This window comes from Mastigoproctus giganteus, chromosome 6, assembly GCF_048544385.1.
Source record: "Mastigoproctus giganteus isolate SK-2022 chromosome 6, ASM4854438v1, whole genome shotgun sequence".
In the NCBI taxonomy this organism is placed as follows: Eukaryota; Metazoa; Arthropoda; class Arachnida; order Uropygi; family Thelyphonidae; genus Mastigoproctus; species Mastigoproctus giganteus.
In genome coordinates, this window is record NC_143580.1 from 4894504 (window position 1) to 4918406 (window position 23903).

Sequence of the window (23903 nt, forward strand, 5' to 3'; positions counted from 1 at the left end):
CAGGGCAAAAAGGAGCGATCATGGATAAAAATCATTATCCAAACTTAGAGCCTTTGAGCTCAAGAGCGGAAGATTCTAAACCTGACCATGACTCAAGTCAACCTAAAAGACTGCGAAGAGAAGCAGAATGTCATGACGATTGCCCAAACTTCCTGGTGATCCATTCCCTATCTGCCCAACCTGTGGGTAAGTTGTCACCATTCTTAATTCAGAAAATCTTGGAGTCAATTGCTGGATCACCAAAAATGGTTAAAAGACTGCAATCCGGAGACCTTCTGATTGAAACAGCCACCTCTAAACATTCTGAGCGGCTGTTAAAAACAACAACATTTGGTGGGTTGACAGTAGAAATTACTCCCCACAAAACTCTAAATTCATCAAAAGGTGTCATCAGCGAGTGGGACCTAATTACAGTCTCCGAAGAAGAACTACTCCAAGAACTCAGCAGTCAGAACGTAGTAAATGTAAAACGGATCATGACGAAAAAAGATGGAAATCTTACTCCAACAAGATCCATCATTCTGACATTTAGCACTCCAGACTTACCATCCTCTATTAAAGCTGGTTATTTAAACTGCCGGATTCGACCATACATCCCGAATCCTGTTCGTTGCTTTAAATGTCAGAAATACGGCCATTCCCAGCAGGCTTGTCGCGGGGAAGCCACATGTCCCATCTGTGGCTCTAAAGATCACACCCAAGCGGATTGTTCAGTCAAAACTCCTGTTTGTCCAAACTGCAAAGGAAGCCATCCAGCCTTTTCCAAAACTTGTGAGCTATGGATAACAGGAAAGAAAATACAAAAATACAAAATTGAAAATAAAGTCACGTTTCCTGAGGCACGTAGACAAGTTATGTCGACCATGCCTAGTGGTCGTTCTTATGCAGCTCGAACTAGAAACTTTGTTTCTACTGCAGCTCAAACGGATGTATCAGTTCCGCCTAATACCTCTCTAGCGAATTGGCTTAAAGTTACACTTTCAACCTCTAAAAAAGATAATCCTCCGAAAAAAACTAGCGAAGCCACAAATACTCCAATCAGTATTCCTACTCATACCCCATTAGTCTCAGTTGAAAAAGAACAATTAAAATCTCACTCAGTCTCAAACAAAATGGAATCGCCTACCAATAATATGGATGTAGATGAGCTGCTAAGTAACGAGGAGCCCATTCTAGAACTCCATGCAGATGACACCATGGATATTGGACGCCCCACATTCCCAAAAAAAGACCGGAAGAAATGTCCCACGAACAAAAAACAGTCAGACGAATCATCCTCAGCTAAATCTAAATAATGTATAACATCATACAATGGAACTGCAGAGGACTAAGTAGTCATTCTGATGACTTAAGGGATTTACTAGCTCAATTCAATCCCATAGGTGTATGCCTACAGGAAACTTTCTTGTCACCCCAAATTTCACCAAAATTTTCAAATTATGTGATGTACAGACGAGATAGGAGTTCAAACTCTCCTGCTCGTGGCGGAGTAGCTATTCTTGTTAACTCCGACATTCCATCCAGGCCGATCCAATTGAGAACCACTCTAGAAGTTGTCGCAGCTCGTATTGCAGTTGGTATTTCAGTTACCCTTGTTTCCATCTATATTTCACCATCTCTACCATTTCCGCATTCAGAACTTGACAGCCTGATTTCACAACTCCCAACTCCAATTTGTCTCTTTGGTGACTTTAATGGACATCATCCATTGTGGGGGTCTACTACAATGGATAGAAGAGGCAAATTGATGGAGGAATTCATGAACAATAATGATCTTAATTTATTAAATTCTGGATCTCCTACTTACATACACCTAGCAACAGGATCTGTTTCTGCAATAGACTTGTCAATTTGTTCACCATCTATCTTTCCAATCATGACATGGTCAGTTTTAACCGATCCCTTTAACAGTGATCACTTTCCAATTATTTGCTCACTACAAACAAGAGTAACTCCGAATCCTGTTCAACGATCCAACTGGCAGTTTAAAAAGGCAAACTGGGGAGGGTATTCTGCAAAAATACTCTTAGACAGATGTTATGTTCAAAGGCAACATATTGATGAAGTAAATACTTATATAATCAATCAGATTCTCACTGCAGCTAATGGTTCCAAAATCCACGCCTTATCACAAACACAGAAATAACTGGTGGAATACAGAGTGTTCAATTGCCAAACAGGAAAAAAACCGTGCTTGGAATAATTTCCGTAAGTATCCCACCACTAGTAACCTAATTGCTTATAAAAAACTCAAAGCGAAAGCTAGACAAGTTAGGCGGAAAGCGAAACGGGATTCTTGGATTGCTTTTGCCTCAACCATTACCAAAGACACGGATACACGAGTCATCTGGAAAAGAATACAGGCATTAAATGGCAAATTTACTCGGCTGCCCTCTCCGATACTTCATTGGAGAGGGAAAGACATTTCTACTCCTGAAGAAGTTGCAAATGCATTAGCAGAATCATTTGCAAAAATATCAGCTTCTGCCACCTATGCGTCCACCTTCCAGAACATCAAAGCAGGTGCGGAACGGTATAAAATCAACTTCTTCACGCGCCGCTCACTGCCGTACAACCAACCGTTTACATTAATAGAATTTCAAGAATCATTAAACAGATCTTCCAATAGCGCTGCAGGTCCAGATGGAGTTCATTACATTATGCTAAAGCATTTACTTGATGAAGACTTGAGAACTCTATTAATTTTTTATAATCGGATCTTCACCGAAAATGCCTATCCTTCTTCATGGCGCCATTCGTTCGTTATCGCCTTACCAAAACCAGGAAAAGATCCTTCCTGTGTTGAAAATTACAGGCCAATATCTCTTACGAGCTGCATGGGAAAAATTTTCGAAAGGATGGTTCATACTAGGCTCACCTACATCCTGGAGTCAGAGAATCTCCTTCCAGAACAACAATATGGCTTTCGGAAAAATAGATCAACACTGGACGTGCTTATCAAAGCCGAATCTCATATCCGCAATGCCTTTGTCATGAAACAACATCTAGTCATGGTCAATTTAGATCTTGAAAAGGCATTTGATACAACATGGCGTCATGGTATTATTAGGGACCTTTACCATCTGGGGCTTCGGGGCCATTTGCCGGAAACAATTCAAAATTTCCTGCAATTGCGCTCTTTTCAAGTCCGATACAAAAACGTCCTCTCTACATCTCACATACAGGAAGAGGGAGTTCCGCAGGGATTAATACTCAGTCCAACACTGTTTTCAATCCGAGTTAGCACAATGACACGAGATATCCCAAAAACTGTTCAAACTTATATGTATGCAGATGATCTTACCATTTCCTGTCAATCTCAAAGTATGAATACCATTGAACGGCAGCTACAACTAGCCATGACCAAAATAGAGGCCTGGACTTCACGGAACGGTTACAGATTGTCAGAAAAGAAATGCACTGTCACTCACTTTTGCAAGAAGCGAGCTCTCCATCCGGAACCTGAACTACAAATAAACAATACTCCAATCCCAATTGTTAATACCGTTAAATTTCTTGGACTATTACTAGACCGCAAACTAAATTTCCAAGCTCACATCAGTTATTTGAGAACTTCTTGTTTAAAGCATTTAAATATACTTCGTTCGGTCTCATCTATGTCATGGGGAGCTGATCGCTGTACTTTGTTGCATCTTTATAGAAGTTTAATCCGTTCACGATTAGATTATGGTTGTCCAGTGTACGACTCTGCCAGGAGCACTACTTTAAAACGGCTAAATATGATCCACCACAGTGCTCTGAGGACTGCGCTGGGAGCTTTCAGGACTTCTCCTATCCAAAGTCTATATATTGAAGCGCATGATCCCCCATTACATCTGCGTAGAAAAACACTATTGCTTCGCTACGCTGCTAAGATCCAGAGTCTACCATCGCACCCAAGTTGGGAGTATCTCTATAATACTCATTGGGACGCCTTCTATGAGAGCAAACCAAATGAAAATAGACCCGCCTCTATCAGGATAAAAGAGATTGTTCAGACTTGGAATATCAATTTAAATGAAATTTTCCAAGACACAACTACACCTGTTGCTCCTTGGACATATGTGTCTGTCTCTCAAGATACATACTTCCTCCAGTGGGGGAAAAATATACCTTCCTGCAATATCAGACAGTTACATTCAGCTCATGCTATGAACAACCATGCCTGTAAAATTTATACGGATGGTTCCAAAACTGAGAGTACGGTAGGTGCTGCTGCAGTTTTCCCTTTATGTACAATTTCAGCCACACTACCGCTTGCCTGCAGCGTCTTCACAGCCGAATTATATGCCATTAAGTTAGCGCTTAGTAAGATAATTGAGCTTTCCATCTCATCTGCCATAATTTACACAGATTCTCTTAGTGCTGTCTCTGCCATAAGGAAGAATTCCTCCATTTCTCACCCTACATTGCAACAGATTCATTCCCAGCTATTCGTTTGCAGTGTGTCCAATCAGCCAGTCAGATTTGCTGGATCCCTGGCCACTCAGGCATTCCGGGAAATGAAAGTGCTGACTTTGCCGCTAAACATCCGGAAACCGCTCTCTCACAACATCCTCAGGTTCCTTTCTCTGATTTTAAGTCTGTCATACGCAAAGCCTGCTACAATAAATGGTCACAGACCTGGAAAAGTGACAAAAACAATAAACTATACCAAATAAAAGAAGACCCAAAGCTGTGGCTGTCTGGCTTCCGAAGAAACAGACGAGAGGAAGTAGTACTGGCAAGACTGAGAATTGGACACACTCACCATACTCATCTCTTCCTATTATTGGGAGAAAGTCCACCACAGTGCTCATCCTGTCAGATGCAACTTACAGTCCGTCATTTTCTGGTTGATTGTCCCTTACATTCAACCATCCGGTCAAACACTTTTCAATCTCTCTCTAAATTGAATATATCACCTGATTTATCTCGCATCTTAGGAAATGAAGCAAATATTGAAGAACTTTTATTATATCTAAAACATATTGGTTTGTACAGAAGTATATAATTTAATCTCTCTAGCAATACGTTTTTTGTAAATTAACGATTAGGAGACACAATTTGGCCGTAGTAGCCCTTGTGTCGTTAAACCGAACAACAACAACAACAATACGCCAGCTTTGATACGTAATCATCACAAAGAACATTCTCACATTCGCGAAACAGCTGACTGGGAGACTCGACTCACCGAAAGCTGAGGACTTGCTAACTCGGCCCCGCATGACGCAAAGGGGGGAAGGGTGAATAAAACGCCATCACCTCCACTTGGTAGCGCGTTCAAGCAGTTGGGGAGTTTGCAGGTATTTTTTCCGTCGAACGCTATCAACATCTACAACGAGCTCCAAGTACGATCCAGAAAAGCTTTGCACACAAAAGAAGTAGAGGACGGAAGTTTTTCAAAATGTGTTACTCCACTTATAAACGTTCCGAGAAATGATGTGCATCATGTTCATCATACTCTTTTATTTCCGTGGCACTTGCGTTTATTTATGTTTTGTTTTTATTATGTCTTACTGTAAATAATCGTTTAGGTGTAAACACAGTTAAATGTTCCTTTAATTTCTTATAATATTACAAATTTTGCTTTAAATATAGAAATAACCATATAATACCATAATTAGATGTACACTGAGTGGACAGAAATCATAGGATTCCTACCTAGTAACGGGTAGGCCCACCTTTAGCCGGATAAGGGCAGTCACACGACGAGGCATTGAGTCCACTAATTCACGAAAGCGTTCCACAGGTATTTCCATCCTTGCTTGCTGCATCGCAGTCCATAATCCCATCGCATTTCTGGGTGAAGTCTGCGCTGTTAGCACAGTGGTACCGTCACCGTCCTTCCCACACCGGGTGCAAAGGCCCGGTTTCGAATCCCGCCGATGACACTAGGAATTTAATGGGCTTTTTTCACTCCATGGCTGAGTTAATCTGTCTCAGGCGAAGATAGCAAGGTTTTTTCGTACAGCAAAACAGGCAAATTGACCAGAGAACACACGCAATTTACAGCCACAAACGTGGGTTAATGTAATCAATTATGGGCAGCCCTAATATAATAATTTAATTTAATTCTTGGGTGGAGGATCCAAAGCGTCTATCTTCCCCATGAATGGGGAGGATAGAATGATTTCCTCATTCATGTCCGGCGAACGGGGAGGTCGTTCTATGGTAGTAAAATCAGCGGAATGCTCTTCGAACCATGTTCTAGTCAGCACGGCTCTGTGGGGAGGCACATTGTCCTGCTGGAAGATTCCATTGCCCTGTGGGTGCACGATGACCATGAAGGGATGCAGATGGTCTGCAAGAGTGGACATGTAGTCTGGACTGTTCAGAGATGCATCTAGGCATACCAGAGGATCCAACGTGTGCCAGTTGAACACGTCCCAGACCATTACCGACCGTCCGCCTGTCTGAACAGTTCATTGACATGACGAGTGTATAGCTTCGTGCGGTTTCCTCCAGATACGCACCTACCCTTCTACTCGAAATAACTGGAAACGGCACTCATAGGACCAGAAGACCCGTCTCCAATCATCCAATGTCCAGTGCCGATGCTCTTTCGCTCAGTTGACGGGTAGAGTCCTGTGTCGTGGTGTTAGCAGTGGGACTCTGGTGGGTTCCATAACCTATTGCGGCTAATGATCTAACGGTTTTGATGAAGAGACGTTTCTGGCACTTTCCTCTTGAAGTCGGCTGTGATTTGTGCCACTGTCGCTCTCCGGTTGGTTGAAACAATGCGGCCACATCCATCCATCACCTTTCTACGCACTCAGCGCTGTCCACGATGACATGTTATTCCGGAAATGGCGTATTCCCGATACACTTTTGATACTGTAGAACGGGAACAGTGCAATTTCTGTACCACCTCCGCGATAGAGTGACCTGGGCACCCACTATCATTCCTCTTTTAAAGTCGGTTAACTCAAGATGTTTATCCATACTGACATCGAATTATCATCTTCGTGAATGCAGTGTACCTATATACCTGCCAAGCGGTGGGTTCACCCACTAGCAAGACATGTGACAGCGTCGCGTTACCCAGGAACCAGGTATCCCATGAATTCTGTCCTTGCAGTTTATAACTTATATTTATAAGTGCACCCATCCCCTGGTCAACAGCTGTAACTGAGTGTCCCTTATGAGAAGAAAATAAAGATTATAATAATAATGCCTAGAAACGGTGCTCTCGTGACCATTGTATGCAAAAGTAGCCATTACGTTCAGTCAACATGCCACATGAACATGTCGCCTACTCCATAGGTCTATCCGCGTCAGCCGGATGGTGTGCCGAAAACATTTCTTTGTGAGCCCTGGTTGTAGTTTGCTGTTTCGAATTGTATGTGTGCAATTCACTGCGAGAATGGGCAAGATGAAAGATTTAAGTGACTTTGAACGTGGCGTGGTAGTCGGTGCCAGAATATTCGTTGGTTGAAGTTTCTCGGAAATTGGGAAACTGCAATTCTGCGAGGTGGGGTTGCACGTAATAATGTATCTTGGGTAGTTTAAAATTGCTCCAATAAGCAAATAACATCCAGTAAACGACAATTCTGAGGTCGGAAATAACTAGTTCATGTGAGAAGCCATCTGAGGGTGGCAAGACTTGTTCATAGTAACAGAAAGGCCACAGTTAGTGAAATTACAACCCACTACAACAGCACTGGCCAAAGGCATTTCGCAACGAACAACTTGTTATACATTGTCATAAACGGTGCCCTGCTGCCGAAGACCGAAAACTGGGTTTCCTCAGCAATAAAGAAAAGGTTATAGTTAGAGTAGGCTCTGGAACATAAATACTCGACAATCGAAAATGTAAAAACGTTGTCTAGTCTGAAAAATCCCAGTTCCTCTTGTTTTTCGCTGATAGGGACCACAATAGGGCAAAAGCACTATGAATATATGGACCCATTCTACTAGATGTCAATATTGCTGGCTGCAATGTAATGGTGGCAGCAGTGTAATGGTGTGGGAAGTGTTTTCCCTGGTTTTACCACACTAGGTCCCATTTATATCAACAGGTTAGGTTAGATTAACCTAATCTGTTGGTATAAATTATGGCCGCAGCGTCCATCAACGGATCAACATCCATCAACGGATCAACATCAACATCCATCATCGGATGTTTTTTTTTTTCTTTTCAACAGAATAATGCATCATTTTATAAGGCCAGAACTGCACAGGACTGGTTCCAGGAACGAATTCAGCCTACTACCTTGGCCTCTCCAGTTACCAGATGTCGATCGGATTTAGCACACGTCTGAGAATGAAGTGCCGCGAGCTTTTCGGTACAGACATCTCCAACCATCCAATTTACAATTGTGGGGAGAAATTAGTTCAACCAGCATCCCAGTTGCCGTTCAAAGGGTTAAAGATGAGGACCTATCGTTATTAGGTAAGGGCACGTAATAAACTCAGTGTATAGCGATATCGATTATCGCCACCACTGAATAAATTATTTGCAGTCTTTGTTCCATGTTCCTGATAATTCTTCAACTTTTGCCAGAAAGTTTGTAACTTTTATTTGAACTTGCAGGAACCTAAGGCATTGAATCCTAAGTAAAAGACGCATCTTTCCTCTTCAATCCATCAATTGTCCTGTCGGTAGATATCAAGACATGAGTGAAGCGTTCTTCCATGGGTTTGATTTGATAATTTCATCTATATTAAGAGGCTTGAGTGCGGTCCATCCGTTCGTGTTCTTACTTGTCGTGCTGCTTTTTGTAGTCCACGTATACCTCTCAAGGCCCTTCAATTATGTGAAAGTAAGTACAGTCAATGAACTAATTAAGAATATATGACAACTTACGAATCTTTAAATATTCAAAGAGCAACTTGACCTTTCATTAAAATTTGGCTAATGAAACATCAACTTTTCCTATTAGGCAAATTTTGCTAACAGGTTTTATTTTCATTTTTTTAGGATCTCCAAGACGCGAAATTTACTGTAAAACAAAGGGAGTCTGACAATTTGCCTCCTGTTTATCCCAATGGGTGGTTTCCTCTCCTGGAATCACGTGATCTTGGAAAAGGCAGCGTTAAACCCGTTTCTCTTTTAAGTATGCATCATTTCGATTTTTTGATAGATTACACACACACAGATAGCCCAAGTACTTTGTGAATTAAACATTTTTTATTTAAGGAAATCAATATTTTATATGATTTTTCTTAAGAGAAGGAAAAATGAGAGAAAGACTATTGAATATCTCTTCATTGCCTTCCTCAGCTATGGTCTCTCTCTCTCTCTCTCTTTCTCTCTCTCTCTTTTCCAGGTGTGGAAAAGATCCGCGTTTTTATAGTCCTTTTCACAACATGGCTGAGTTTGTTGGTCTTCAGCGAGTGTAGCATGGTTTTTTTCTCCCGGGAATTAGGGTTTTTCGTCCAGCAAGCAGAAAATCGAGCTCAGAATGCACGAAATTTACAAACGATATACACGGAGCAATATGGCCTCAGTCACTGATGCTCCTAAAAACCATAATACAACAACAACAATTTATACCAAGTACCTCTCGTAATTGGGGATTTTGTTTTAACTTAAGGGTTGGAACTGAGTCCTACTAATCGATAAAATTATTAATTCTCTCATGGACTTTTATGAGACAATTAAGAAAGGTAATTTTACTTATGGCAAAGATCCATGAGAAAGACATGGATAATTTAACTTTTACCATGATCCATTGACTTTTTAATCGTAATATGGATCATTCCAGGTGACATATCTTTCAGCAGGCCTTATCTTCTGTTTCTCAATCTGTAGAGCCGTTTTGTTATTTTATCTTTTTCTCTAAAGTTCTCGTATCAAAACTGACGTGTATGTGTCTACTTTCACCTTTGTATCAGAATCTTTGTACTCTGTCTGAAAAATAAGATATCTTAAATAAATAAATGATGAACCTGTAGTATCAAGTTTGATCAATAGATGGCAGCAGAAGTATTTCAGAATTACTAACTTGAAATTACGTTTAGAGAACAGTACGTCAGTGTTCTGTTCATAAAGAAATAATGTGAAAAATGTGATATAAAGATTATATTATTATAGTTCCCTGCGTGCCCATGGGTCATGGTGGCTAAGATGGATGCTACATATACTTGTACAGGTGTATTCATTAAAAACACTATCTTTGAATTTATGTTTGACTTGTTTTTATTATCTGAAATTTTACTAAATTAATTAATTTGGTAATATAAAGTACTTCTTATAAAAATAAACATAAAATAAACAAATACTTGGTGCATGTGAGTTTAAAACTACTTTAATAAACAACTATAAAAACATACGATAAAACTTATTCTGCAGTCACAGCATGATATTTTTAAGGAGCTGTTAACGATCCTGTGTGACCAATCTGATTGGATGCTATAATATCTATTTAAGTTTGCATTTGAGATGAAGTGTGCAGATGATCCATAGCTTGGCAGAGTGATTTTGAACGTATGCTGCTGCAACAAGTTCTAGAAAATTAGGCAGATGGGCTGAGAAATGCAAAGCGCTCCACATGGGTAACAGTAATCCCAGTAAACGTACCAACTGTGTGGTACTGCACTCGAGGTAGTGGAACTGGAGGATAATTGTGCAGCCTGATATAAAGTTCTCTGAGCAACATGGAGAGGCTGCAAGGACAGCTAATGGGGTTTTGTCAATGATATTACAGGAATTTTTCTGTATAAGGCAATGGGGCCTTGAGTACTGCGTACAGGTCTAGAGGTCTCATTTTAAGAAGGATGTGGAGCTGCTGGAATGAGTACAGAGAAGAGCAACGAGATTGGGCATCTGTGAGGCCCAATGGAGGCAATGGAGACTGGATGTGAGGTGATCTGATTGAGGTGTATAAGGTTTGAGCAAGCTCAATACTGATGGGATTCTTCCTCTTGCTCGGACTAATCACAAATGAGGGGACACAAATTCAAATTGAGAGAGGGCGGTTGAAAAAAAGATGTGCGGAAGTTTGCCTTTAGCCAGCGGGTGGTTGATTGCTGGAACAAACTTCCATCCGTTGTTGTGCAAGTTGATAGTCTAAATAAATTCAAGGAAGAACTGGACGAAGTGTTGGAGGGAATGGGTCTGCGCGTGTAGTACAAATACAGTGGTATCTGTACTACCCGCGCAGACCATCACCGTCCTCCCCACACCGGTTGAAAAAGGCCCGGGTTGGAATCCCGTCGATGATGCAAACAGCTTTAGTGGGCTTTTTTCACTCCGTGGCTGAGTTAGTCGGTCTCAGGCATAGACAGCAAGGTTTTTTTCGTCCATCAAACAGCAAATCGACTACAGATCGCACGCAATTTACAGACATAATATATACGGCTCAATGAGTTGCTGATGTGGAGAACACCTTATGCCAACCAACCAACCAACCAACCAACCAACCAACCAACCAACCAACCAACCAACCAACCAACCAACCAACCAACCAACCAACCAAGTAATTGGTCTTGGCTCTCGAGAGCCAAGACCAATTTGCTTTATGTATTTTCTTTCTATTTTAATCTCTTTTTCCATCTTCCAGGTAGAGATTTCGCCGTATTCCGTAGCATAAAGGGTAAAGTGTATGTGTTGGACGCTTTCTGTCCTCATCTCGGATCGCATCTAGCTGTCGGAGGCAAAGTGGCGGATAATTGCTTGAGGTGTCCTTTTCACGGGTGGCTATTTAGCGGAGAAACTGGCAAGTGCGTGCACATTCCTTACTCTAATAAAGGTGAGCGCATTTTGTGTCGAAGTCAGTCTCACACCCGAAGATTAAGATCAACAATTATCTTGTTAATCTTCTATCATGGGATTTTCTGTTTTTGTATATGAATATTAAAATAATAATAACACGATTTAAAAAAAAGTGGATATTTAAATGACATAATCTCAGATAAATTCGCTTTTTTTCCCCTGTATATACTCCAATGATACCTTCTTATGATCTCTTCAAGTACCTGACTTCGTCAGGGTGAAGACATGGCCTTCTTCTGAGAAAAATGGGATCATCTTTTTGTGGTATCATGCTGATGGCAAGCCACCTTCATGGGACATACCCGATATTCTGGAAATTAGTCATCAGTGGAGTTATCGTGGACGTACTGAACATGCTGTATATTGTCACATTCAGGTAATATCAGTCACTCTATTATTATTTATTAATAATATAATAATATTTGTAAATAGAATATAACATTGGTTATTCAATTAGGGCTTATAATACTTATTAATTAATTTAAATAATAATTAAATAATTGATTAATTAATATATACAAATTTATTAATTTCCTTGTTTCTCTGATTGCACTGTACAAGACCAAATGTGAGCAAAGTAATTTCTGTTTCTTATTTTTCTAGGAAATTCCAGAAAATGGTGCGGATTCCAATCATCTGCACACCATTCACTCACCGGCAGCCATGTTAGGCAAAGATTTCATACATGAAGATACCTCTATGTGGAGAGTCTTCAAACACCACTGGCTGTCCAAGTGGGAACAAAATTCACCTCTTGGCAATCATGCTGCCAGCATTCATTTACACCATTCTGTTTCTTTTTGTGGTTTGCTTCTGCCATTTCTAAACACAAAACTCAATGTCACACAGGTAATAGACAATAATTAGATAAAAACTTTCCATATAAAAAAATTCTTATTTAAATTTAATCTTGCATATACATTGGCATGAACGATTAAAAAGTGGTTCAAAGGACAGCTGTCCCTCCAAATTGTGAAAGTTAAGAGAAAGGATCTGCATGCAGATCTTGAACAAAGTGTCTTTGCCCGTGCAATAACTTTGTAAGAACTTTTAAATACATATTTTGCTTCTTTGGTTCCATGAGTGTGTGTGTGTATGAATGAAATTTTCAACTTTCTACCCTAGCATTACCGTACAGGCTAACTATATTGGGACAGATATTAGATGTGTGGTGTGGTATTAAGTTCTTGTTGTTAACTGTTCGTGTCTTATGTATATTACATGAAACTGTTTGAGTTTATGAGCACTTCATTGATGGCCTTTCTTTGCATTGTAGATTGGTCCGGCTATTGTTCACCTGCACTTCCAGACGTTGTATGGAGAAGGAGCATTCCTTCAATGCATATTTCCGGAGGGGCCACTAAATAATCGCATAGTCCACCACCTCTACGCACATCAGCGATGTTCCAGGCTTGTTAGTCGGTTGTTATTGTGGTGCGAAGCAAAGATGGTAAGTTCGTGTTCTTACAAAGTCCTGTAATTAGTTACTGGAGTTCTAAGAGTTGGAATGCGTTCATCCAATAAAGTAACTAAGATCAGTACTGGATCGGGAGCACCTTTTTAGGGTATGATATTGAATCTTTTCAAAAATTTGTGGAAAGTTTACCATTTAGGCAAGCGTGCCACATTGTACGATGGACTAAGCATTCAAATATTTCTACCGTGGCTGACAGAAAAATTAACTAAAAAACTAAAAATAGTCGAAACTAGCCTTTATTAATGCAACGCTTATTCCTGCCTTTGCTCTGTAAGAGGATATCCTACCGCCACTTTTCATCAAAGTCGTGGTTAAATAGTTTCAAATGGAATGTGAGGACACGTCCCCATATTTAATTTTGAGAAATGAAAATCTAATGAAGGTTACAATAGGTATCACAACTTTCATAACATCTTAAAATTTCTGTGTCTTTTTTCACAAACTGACTGTTGGTGGATGATGCAAAGAAACTATATGTATAATTCTGGATTTTGTTTGTTTGTTTCTTGTTTACTGCTATCTCCTTTCAGTTATCCTGGAAGCTTCGTCATTCCCTTCAGTTCTGTCCACGGCCGCTCAGTTTCCTTCATAGAGGAACAACACGAAGAAACCGTTATTAGAGACAATTAAATTCAACTAATATTAAAAAAAATGTATTTCTGTTTACACTTAGAACACCAAGTACAGAAGAACATGACTCGTATTAGCTTTCCAGACATCGAAATTTCTTTCTACAAGAAACTGTCGCAATTCTACCCAAAACGAAACTAAAAATACTATAAATTCCAACGCATCTTGATGTCGGATGACCGAAGCTTGAAAAGATTCATCCATAAACATCGAAACAATGCCGAGGTCTCATGTTCTTGTGGGATCTTTAAAGATTATTGTCAACTAAATACTGCAATTCTCTTGTCTTATTAGAACCAAACTGAACAATCTTAGCCATTCATCTATTTCTTGTGCTTGTTGACATCATATAGTCCTCTCAAATAATTATCTCACCACTCAGCAAAATTGAAGTTAATTCTTTTCCAGGACTGGAGCATTTGCTCCTCGTTGTAAATTATTGGTACGTTGAAGGGGCCATATGAAGAGGCAGCGAAAGACGCAGGTTCCCAACTCCTGGCTAGGATATCTGCTATACTGGAAGAAGCCAAAAGCTACGTGATTTTAAAGGGTTTTTTTTTGTAACTTACATGAACATCTTACTTGGAGGCCAATCACCCTTTTTGTAAAAAAAAAAAAAAAAAAAGTCTTGGAACATATACTCACTCGCCAAAAAAATTAGAAATCTTTATTTAGTATCTAGCATACTACCTGTAATTCAGCAAACTGTTGCCCAAATTACAGGGGATACACGTCGTGGCATGGATTCCAGTGGGTGCCTGAGAGACAGCGTCTAGCTCCAGATTTGGCCACTCTTCCATCAGTTTTTTTTTTTTTTTTTTGCTATATTGTGGTCCGTACAGAAGTTCGAAAACAAACTGCCCTTTCCAATATATCCCAGAAATTCTCAATTGGATTCAGATCTAGAGAATAAGGCGGCCAGAGTAGATGCTGAAAATCTTAGGAATGTTCCTCGAACCATGCATATGCAATTTTTATAAGGTGGATATTTGCGTTGGCACTTTGAAATGATCTCTGCGCAAGACCTCTTCACAAGAAGGCGGACTCTCCCGCATCCACCACCACAACAGCAACAACCATGAATGAATAACCTATGACAGCAAACAATACAAACTAACAACTAACTGCCTCAGACAGAAAAAAAAAAACCATGATAAGAAACCAATCAAACGAACCGGATCTAACGCACAAAAAGTGCACACCCGATATGTGGACTTCCCCCGGACGGGACGCAGCCTCATGAGTGACTTTCTACTCATCTGAATTCCAACCAGCCCAATGAGACCGCAGAGCTTACTGCATATGCCAGCCATAATGGCAATCGGTGCCGGCGCTCTTGCTGGACCCATCTTTCTTTCCCCCTCCCTCGGCGGTAGGGGAGGAGGCAGGAGGCTGTCCCTCCTGCCTCCTTCCCTGCTCGCCAACCCAGATTTCCTCCTGGTGAGGCATGCCCATGCCCCACTGACTTATAATGGGGTCGTCTCGTCTATTGACCCCATTTCTTCTGTCTTTCTCCCCCCAGTCTTCAGTCTCCTCTCCCCCTCTATCTGCTCGCCAGCGTATACCCCACAGATAAAAATTTAATAGTTCCAAATTAAGTTCGCTCACATTTCGGTCTTTCAATCTAGCGATCAACCCACACAAACGTAATTTTTTTTTTTAGGTCCTAGCCACTGAAATCTCAGGAAACTAGGCGGCAGGACCTGCCAGAGTAAACTACAACTACTGGGTACCTGGTCTGCCTCCATGGGGCGAAGTGTGGGCAACGTCGGGCCTCGGCAGGGGTCTGGCGGCTAAATGGCCAGAAGAACAACGGTACACGACTCACACACCTCAAGATCCATATACTTTTAAATCTCTGGCCTTTACAGTGAACTGTATCACACCACAATGTAAACTACGCGGAGATGGGGGAACCTCTGGTGCCGTTTGACCCTAAACACACTTTACACTTTACTTTGAAAGGATCTATCGCAATCCGAATAAAAATGAAGCATCACAGGGTGAAGACAACCCAATACGACAGAAAGCCATTCATTGGAACTAACGTGCTCATCTAACTGTATGAGTGGACGCAATCTGCACCAACAAAACATATTCCATAGCATGTTACCAAAACTGGCTTCACGGGTTCACGCCACACTATCATGGTGTAAATCGAGACCAGCCAGACCATATGATCTTCTCTTTTTAACTGTCACACACTGTTGGCTGCCGGCACCGCCCCAGTCGTATCTTTCGGGGGAGGGGGGTTGCCTATACGAAAGGTGGCTTTTGTATAGGCAAGCAACCACAAAATCTCAGATTCTTAAAATCCCGTTCCATAGTTCGTTGGAAATGGATCTTTCTTTCTTTCTTTCTTTACCAAAATTGAATTTTTCAGTCATTATCTGCGCACCGGACTTTCTGTTCTGACTTTAACTTTCTTCCTGCAGTCTCGTTCTTGAAGCACTGACTTTATGTCGCATTTCTTCCTTTTAGAGCTGCATCCCCATTTCATCTTCCCCTCATTGTATCCTTTTGAGATAGTTGCTTTCGACGCACCAGTGATTTCCTTTGTTTTCTCAATTATGTTGTCTGCTACACCTGCTGAAACGATAACAACTTTCCGAAAATCGGAAAGATCAACCGGACTTCCCTATGACCGGATCCACTAAAAAAGTCCAGAAAAGCATACAGTGTTTATCTGATACCAAGGAACTTGTGATCACACCATGTACAAACTTACATTTGCATGCCGCACGTTTAATTATCTGTTTACGCAGTTGCAAAAGGTTTCTAATTTTTTGGCCAGAGAGTGTAGTACAGTATAAAAAGAATCGACTGGTTTCTCCTGCTACGGCTTACCTTGATTTTATGAACTTGCAATGCCTTGTTACGCCTGGTTACTACTGACATGAAAGTAAGTCAACTTTCATGTCAGTAGTAACGAAGACCATTTCGGGGTGTAAACATAGAAATGGTGCTTAAAATGGAAGATTGGCTTTTGTTTTCAAAAAAAAGTGTTTTTTTTTTTTAAAATACTGTATCTATCAGTATCAAACACAGGATCTTTTTACCTTTCGCTTGTATTCAGCTTTGTGAGCATCCGTTTTCACCATCCAACAATAATTGGCTAACACGGTGGCACTCCATTTGCTTTTGTACCATTGTTCCATCGCTGCAATGTCTTGCGCGAAGAAATCCAGGTGTGAGTTCAAGATATGCATCTTCAGTGACATGTTGCACCCCAGTTTTTCGTAATATGTAAGTGTAAGTGTATTTAGGATCAAGCGGCACCAGCGATTTCCCCCATCTCCGCGTTGTTTACGTCGTAAGAAGTGAGATCTTCCACAATCTGCCTGTAATTGCCGGCTTTAATATTTCCTAGAAAACCAGTCGAAACATTTCGAAAGGCTTTCCACGCTGATTTCTCCCTGTCACTAAGGACACATTCGAACCGTTCGTCCTTGAAAAAGTTACCTTATTTGTGGACGAATGAAAACGCCTGCCTTAATCTCTATACAAAGTCTTGGGAATTTCTCTTGCAAGTATGTGAAGGCAGGATCGTTCACTTCCAGAGCCTTCACGAAATTTTTCATGAGTCCCAGTTTGATGTGGAGTGGTGGAAGCAAAACTTTATTTGGATCTACCAGAGGTTCAAATGCTGCGTTCTTCATTCTAGATGTTAATGATTTTCGTTGGGGCCAACTGATCTTTTCGTAGTGAATATCCTTTGCACGACTGTCCCACTCGCAGAAAAAGCAACAGTATTTATTGTAATCCTAATCAATGTGTTTCTTTTTGTGGACGGCATACGCCAGAGGTATTGAAGTCAGCATATTTCCATTGTGTAATAACACAGCCTTAAGGCTAACCTTTGAAGCATCTATAGATAGTCGTCATTCTTCGAGAACGTGTCTCATGTTCATTGCTGCCATTAGACCATCAACATTCTTACAAACAGTGAGTTCACCTTCAGTTTGATAGAATTTATCATAGCCTTTATTTCAAATACGAAATGTTGCCACTCTCACAAAATGATCTAGAAGATTCCACTGTTGTAGCCTCGAGGCCAAAAGCTCTGCCTTATCCTTCAGCAGTTCGAGATCCCTGATGAGGTCATTAACTTCTCTGATCTTATGTGGTTCAGAAGGATAAAGATTTGGACAAAATGGTCGATCCCTTGACGTAGTCGGCTGCTGTACTTCTTCGTGTATATCAAATTGATGTTCATCAGGGTCTTTATCTTCATCAGAGTGAGAGTGTACAAAAAACGGCCAGGTGGTTCAGGAATAGGTGGTACTTTACCGTAAGGCACGCGATGAATTGTAGATGGTATATTTGGTTACGTCACTGTCCACTTTTTCTTCATTGTCATCCCATTTCTAATAGGAAGCACCATATGGAAGTAACAGTCTGTGACGTGATTTGTTGGGTCCCGCCATATCATGGGCACTACTACAGGCAGAACGACCCTTTCGATTCACCCATACATTGAGTTTTGATGAACAGGCGGTGCAGCATCTGTGTGGAGCCCATTTTTTTTCCTGATCGCCTACTTTACACCCAAAGTACAAGAAGTAGGCCTTTTTTATGGCTCGAGAATGAGTTTATATTCATCTTGAAGTTGGGTTTTAAAATCATTTACTTAGTAACTGATATCACATAACAATGTCAAATCCAATCTCAATTTTTTATCAAAGTTGTAGCTAAATACTTCAGTTATAACATTGCCTTCCTCTACTGGAATGTGGGGACACGTCCCAACATTTAGCTTTGAGGTCTAATGAAGGTTACAACCGACATCACACCTTTCACAGCATCTTCAAATTTCGGAGTGTTTTTACAAAGTGACTGTTGTTGGATGATGCAAAGAAACTACATGTATAATTCTGGATTTTGTTTGTTTATTTTTCGCCCTGGTTCTTGGAGCACTGGCTTTCTGTTTCATTTCTTCCTTTTAGAGCTGCAGCCTCATTTTGTCTTTTGATTTCCTTTGTTTTCTCAATTTTGGTTTCTGCTAAACGTGCTCCAACAATAACAGAATTCTGAAAATCGGGATGGTAATTAGGACTTCTCCATGACCCGATCCACTAAGAAGGCCGAGAAAAGTGTACAATATTTATCTGATACCAAGGAACTTGTGCATTTGCATGCTGCATGTCTAATTATCTGTTTACGCCAATTACAAAAGATTTCAAATAATTTTTTGGCCATTGAGTGTACTTCAGTACAAAAAGAATCAACTGATTTTTCCTGCTGTGTCATTCTGCATATCTTGATTTTATGAACTTGCAATGCCTTGTTTCGGCTGACTACTTCCGTAAACATAATCATAAAATTGCATTAAATGGTAATAATAATTTAAGACTTCAAGGAAGAACGAGCAAGGAAGCCTGCCTGAGGCTTATGCTGCACCAGCCAAAAAAAATTTCCGAGAGTTACCTTGTGAGAGAGAGAGAGAGAGAGAGAGAGAGAGAGAGAGAGAGAGAGAGAGAGAGAGAGAGAGAGATGATGATGATGATATCCAGCTCAGGACCCTGGGTGTGCCAAGCCCATACTCACCAGATGTGAGCCCCCGAGGTTAGGAGAACGAAGCGTCTGGAAACTAGGCACCTGCAAGGTGATCTGAAAGGTAAGGCCTTGAATGGGCTGAGTAGGCTCAGTTCTGATGGGATTCTTCCTCCTGCTTTGCTCAGATTACGAATCTGAGGGCGCAAAGATTCAAATTGAGGAAAGACAGATGTAGAATAGATGTGCGGAAATTTGCCTTTAGCCAGCGGGTAGTTGTTTGATGGAAAAGATTTCCATCTGTCGTTGTGGAAGTTGATAGCTTAAATAAATTCAAGGAGGAACTGAACAAACCATTAAAGGGAATCGATGTGTGAAATTTTTTTTTTTTTTTTTGCTGATGCTACTTAAGCTCATCACTTTCTTGCATCACATGCCTCTACTACTACTAATACGTACCACAGGCTTTAAAATATTCTGTATTGTATTCAAGCAATATGGCTGTGAGGCCACATTGCTTGGATACAATACAGAATATTTTAAAGCAGTGAGGTGATATTTGTATAGCAATTTTGTGTGGAGAAGGGGGAACAGGTTGTTTTTGTAATAGGGTTTTAGGGGCATCAGCGACTAAGGCCATATTGCTCCGTGTATATTGTCTATAAATTGTAGACAGATTTTCTGTTTGCTGGACAAGAAACTCGTGTTTTCCGGAGACAAAGGAAAAGAGATGCACAGAGGGCAGGTATTGAAACTATAAACTGCAAGTGATGTAAATTGTATATTACTTTATACCTTATGGACAGCACAATGCTTATAATCACAGTTCTCTTCTATGGGATGGAAAAGGCCTTCGAATCCCGTCAATGACTCGAATAATTTATAAGGTTTTTTCGCAACGTGATGACTTAGTCGGTGACGAAGGTAGTATGTTTTTTCCCCTTCCTTCTAGGAAACTAGCGTTTTATGTCCAGCAAACCCCGAAGGATGCACGCAGTCAGCATAACCTACTTTGTCTTGGAGCTTAATACATATTGCAAACACTTAGCATCATATACTTTTTATTTTACTTCATAAACATAAATCCATAAATTAATTTTCAGCATATGGTGGACTGTCCTGGTGCAATCTCCAGGAATGTCGCTAACTCTTCCAAGAGATTAAAATCAGCATAACTCCCTGGGAATCTAAGGAACTAAAGTCCGTAAGAATTGAACGTTCATCTTTTGACGATTATAAACACTACTAATGTGCAACGCACAAGACACACCCAAAACGAAATTTCTGATTGCCACTGAAGAGAACCATAAATAAAACTGGTATTCTAGGCGAAGGCTAGGGACTCTCAATTCTCTCGATCCCAATACTGGAATTGCTTTTGAGAGTTAATAAATCATGTTTATTGAAAAAGGTATGTAGTTTGATCAGAGTCGAGCCGAAGGTGAGGCGAACGAGTGCTTCAGGTTAAAAGCTGAACAGGGCCCCAAAAGAAAGATTAAATAATTGCCAACGTTTTCGATTTTATGCTTTGATTGTTCCAATCCGTTTTATCATCTTGCTTTTGCAAGACGAAAATCTTTCCTGCGTCACTGTACAGATACCGAGCTCTACTCGCTAGCACTATCTGGGGTGTACATTTTACAGCCAGTGGGGGAAAACACCATGGTTGTCATCCCACTGGTTGTTATTTTTATAACCTCAATTACTTGTGTCCTACCTCTAGAGATGATATGCAATTTAATTACGAAAGATAAGTGTTTGGGTATATTTGAAATGAATTAAAATGCAATAAATTTAAATTTGTTTTCTAGTAAAAATTACATCAAAAAAAATTAGTGGTAGTGAATTCAGGAAAAATCAATTTTTTCATCCAATTATATTTATTATGTGTATCAGAAATGTATTTTAAATAAGTTAATTTTTAATTATTATTTTTTTTATTAATATTGTAGTGGAGGATGTAATTTTTCATTCTTGCCTCAGGTTTAGGGCTCGCCGAGTGGGCAGGAGCGGGAGTGCAGTAGCACACGCTCTTTGAGTAGACCGGGGTTCAAGCCCCTGACTGCTGAATACAGTCGATCTGCCAACCCGCACTGGACCAGCGTGGCAGTTTATGGTCCCTTTCCCTCAGCATGAATTGTTGAGGAGGCTTCCACCCTGCAGTGGGTTGATAATGGCTGCACTTTACTTTTTTTTACTTTTTTAAGGCCCTGGGTTTCATCATAGTTCGTTTACTCTAAGAACTGTCATAGCTAAACTTGATTCTGATACAGATAAGAAAAGTGATTCTCTAAGATGTCCTGCAGGGCGAGACGCTGCCGTTTCTTTTATTTGTGGTGTGCTGAACTGCGTTCATTTAACCCTCATAAAGTTTTTATTCCTCTTGATGATGGTTGGAACCTTATCGAGACGTTGTTCAACTTGCCATTTACGAGCACGCAACAGAGATGCAGCGTATAACTTTACATTAAGTTTGTCAATAAATCCTTCAAAATCTATCCGTTATTGTGGGTAGATGTTGAAGATTAGTTCCTTAGAAAACCGGTTTCGTGAAGTTTCGTATGCGCCGTCGCATCAGAATAAAATAGCTCACATTTGTGTTTGTGTAGATGTAAGTTCGTCTTACAATAAGATACATTTACACACTTTTATCCTGCTTCATCGCAATAAAATTTTTTAATTTTTTCTTCAAAAGAAATTCCATTGACGTGCCATTGACTGCTGTAATTAATTTATTCGAATTCACTTATTTTCATCTTCTTCTGATATTAGAAAGTTGTTGTTGTTGTAGTGGAATTTTTGTAGCATCAGTGACTATGGTCACATAGATCTGTGTATGCTGTCTGTAGATTGAGTGTGTTCTGTGGCCGATTTTCTGCGTGCTGGATGAAAAACCAGAGTTTCCGGGAGTAAAACCATGCTACCCTCGCCTGAGACGGTCTAACTCAGCCACGTTGTGAAAAGGGTCCATTAAAATTCCTCACGTCATCAACGGGACTCGAACTCGAGTCTTTCTACCCTGTGTGAGGAGGACAGCGATTCTACCAACTGTGTAACACACGAAGGCTATTAGAAAGTTAAGAAAATTATAAAAGTTAGCACATAATCCTAAAAGATTTATATTAACCGCAAGTAAAATTTATAGCCAACATCGTTAATCGCCAAAACATAAAATTTTTGAACATTCTTGCATTGGATTTTCACTCCTCACACAAGTTTATATAACAACTGTATTTAAAAATGGAATCATTGGCGAGCTTAACGTAGCGCTATATTTATATTTGATTTATTTATTTATTTATTTTTTCAGTTGGAAAGAGATGTTATGATCTGGAACCACAAAAAATATCTGAATAAACCTGTTTTGGTGAAAGAAGATCTTTCGATTCTTCGCTTCAGACGATGGTACTCGCAGTTCTACTCTGAACACAGTCCAACCCTGTCCGACTTGAAACGATCTAACTTGGAGTGGTGATCATCCTTTTAACTAATACGTGATTCGGTGAGAAAGGTGAAAACTCTAACATTGTCATTCCGTCTTTTGCCAGTTAACAAAAGTGGATATTTGTCAGGTGCATTGTAATGCAGAAAACTCTGTCCATTTTTTTTTTCTGTGTATTCTATTTAACTTTCCTACAATGAAGGATTTCAACGCATATTTCTTTAGTTCCAGGCCCTGTGGCATAAACTGTAAGTGGTCTTAACCACTGTTGTAATAAAATAAATAAATAAATAACGCCAATTTTATTTATTCCATTGGTACATAATGCATGCACTACAGTGCTAATCGTTCATACGACTGTTGTACAGAAGTAAATATTGTACAAAATTAAAAAAAAAAAGCAACAAGCTTGCCCACCCACCGATGAAAGGCCAACAAACCTTGAAACGGTGAGTCTGGGTGTTGGTGCCCATTGAGAATAAGTAACAATAGTCTTCTCTATTAGTGAAACGTTAACTGAAGAAACTCTCAGTTTCCCTTCCCTTTATCTTCTTTATCACTAAGTTCTTCACCTCATCTCGTATCGATTTTCATATAAACCTCGAGAAATACCTCTTTGAAAAGAGGTATTGTTCTATGAAAAGCTTGGTAACGTATCCCTAACCGGTACACAGTGGATAAAATGACCAGGTTCGATTCCCTTCAATTTTTAGAGGAATTTCTATGAGCTATTTTCACATTGTAAATCAAGGTTTAGATGGGTTTTCTCTTGGAAATTCTAGATTTTGTCCAGAAAACAGGACAAATAAATCGCAGAACACATGCAATTTACAGACAAAATATATTTTAGCCTCATAACCTTAGGTGGTGATTATCATTTATCATCATAATTACTTTCTCAAAAACAAAATTATCCCTCTTTCTTCTTCTTTGAAAATATCTCACATAAGTACATTACGATTATTGCCACCTACTGATTCCTTTACTTGAAGAGTCTTAATGCACTGTTCCTTTACTCGAAATTTACCAGAACAAAATGGTTTTCATGAATAATTTATTGTGAACAATTTCGCCGAAGATGAATATTTGATATAATAAGCATCCTGGAATGGAAATTCCGAGTGTCCAATAGAAATTAATCTGCCAGCTTACAGAGCAGCACA

At 40.0% G+C, this 23903-nt stretch overlaps 1 protein-coding gene across 1 annotated transcript in view; it reads left to right on the top strand.

Annotated features, from left to right (window-relative positions):
• Positions 1 to 22773, top strand: part of LOC150083833 (cholesterol 7-desaturase nvd-like) — a 28349-nt gene extending 5576 nt beyond the window's left edge. The window contains exons 2-7 of the mRNA XM_090375406.1: positions 8651 to 8744; positions 8903 to 9038; positions 11487 to 11675; positions 11899 to 12074; positions 12302 to 12547; positions 22609 to 22773. Of these exons, the coding sequence (XP_090231532.1) occupies positions 8651 to 8744; positions 8903 to 9038; positions 11487 to 11675; positions 11899 to 12074; positions 12302 to 12547; positions 22609 to 22773 (1006 nt within the window). The remainder of the gene's footprint in view (positions 1 to 8650; positions 8745 to 8902; positions 9039 to 11486; positions 11676 to 11898; positions 12075 to 12301; positions 12548 to 22608) is intronic.
• Positions 22774 to 23903: the final 1130 nt, after the last annotated feature.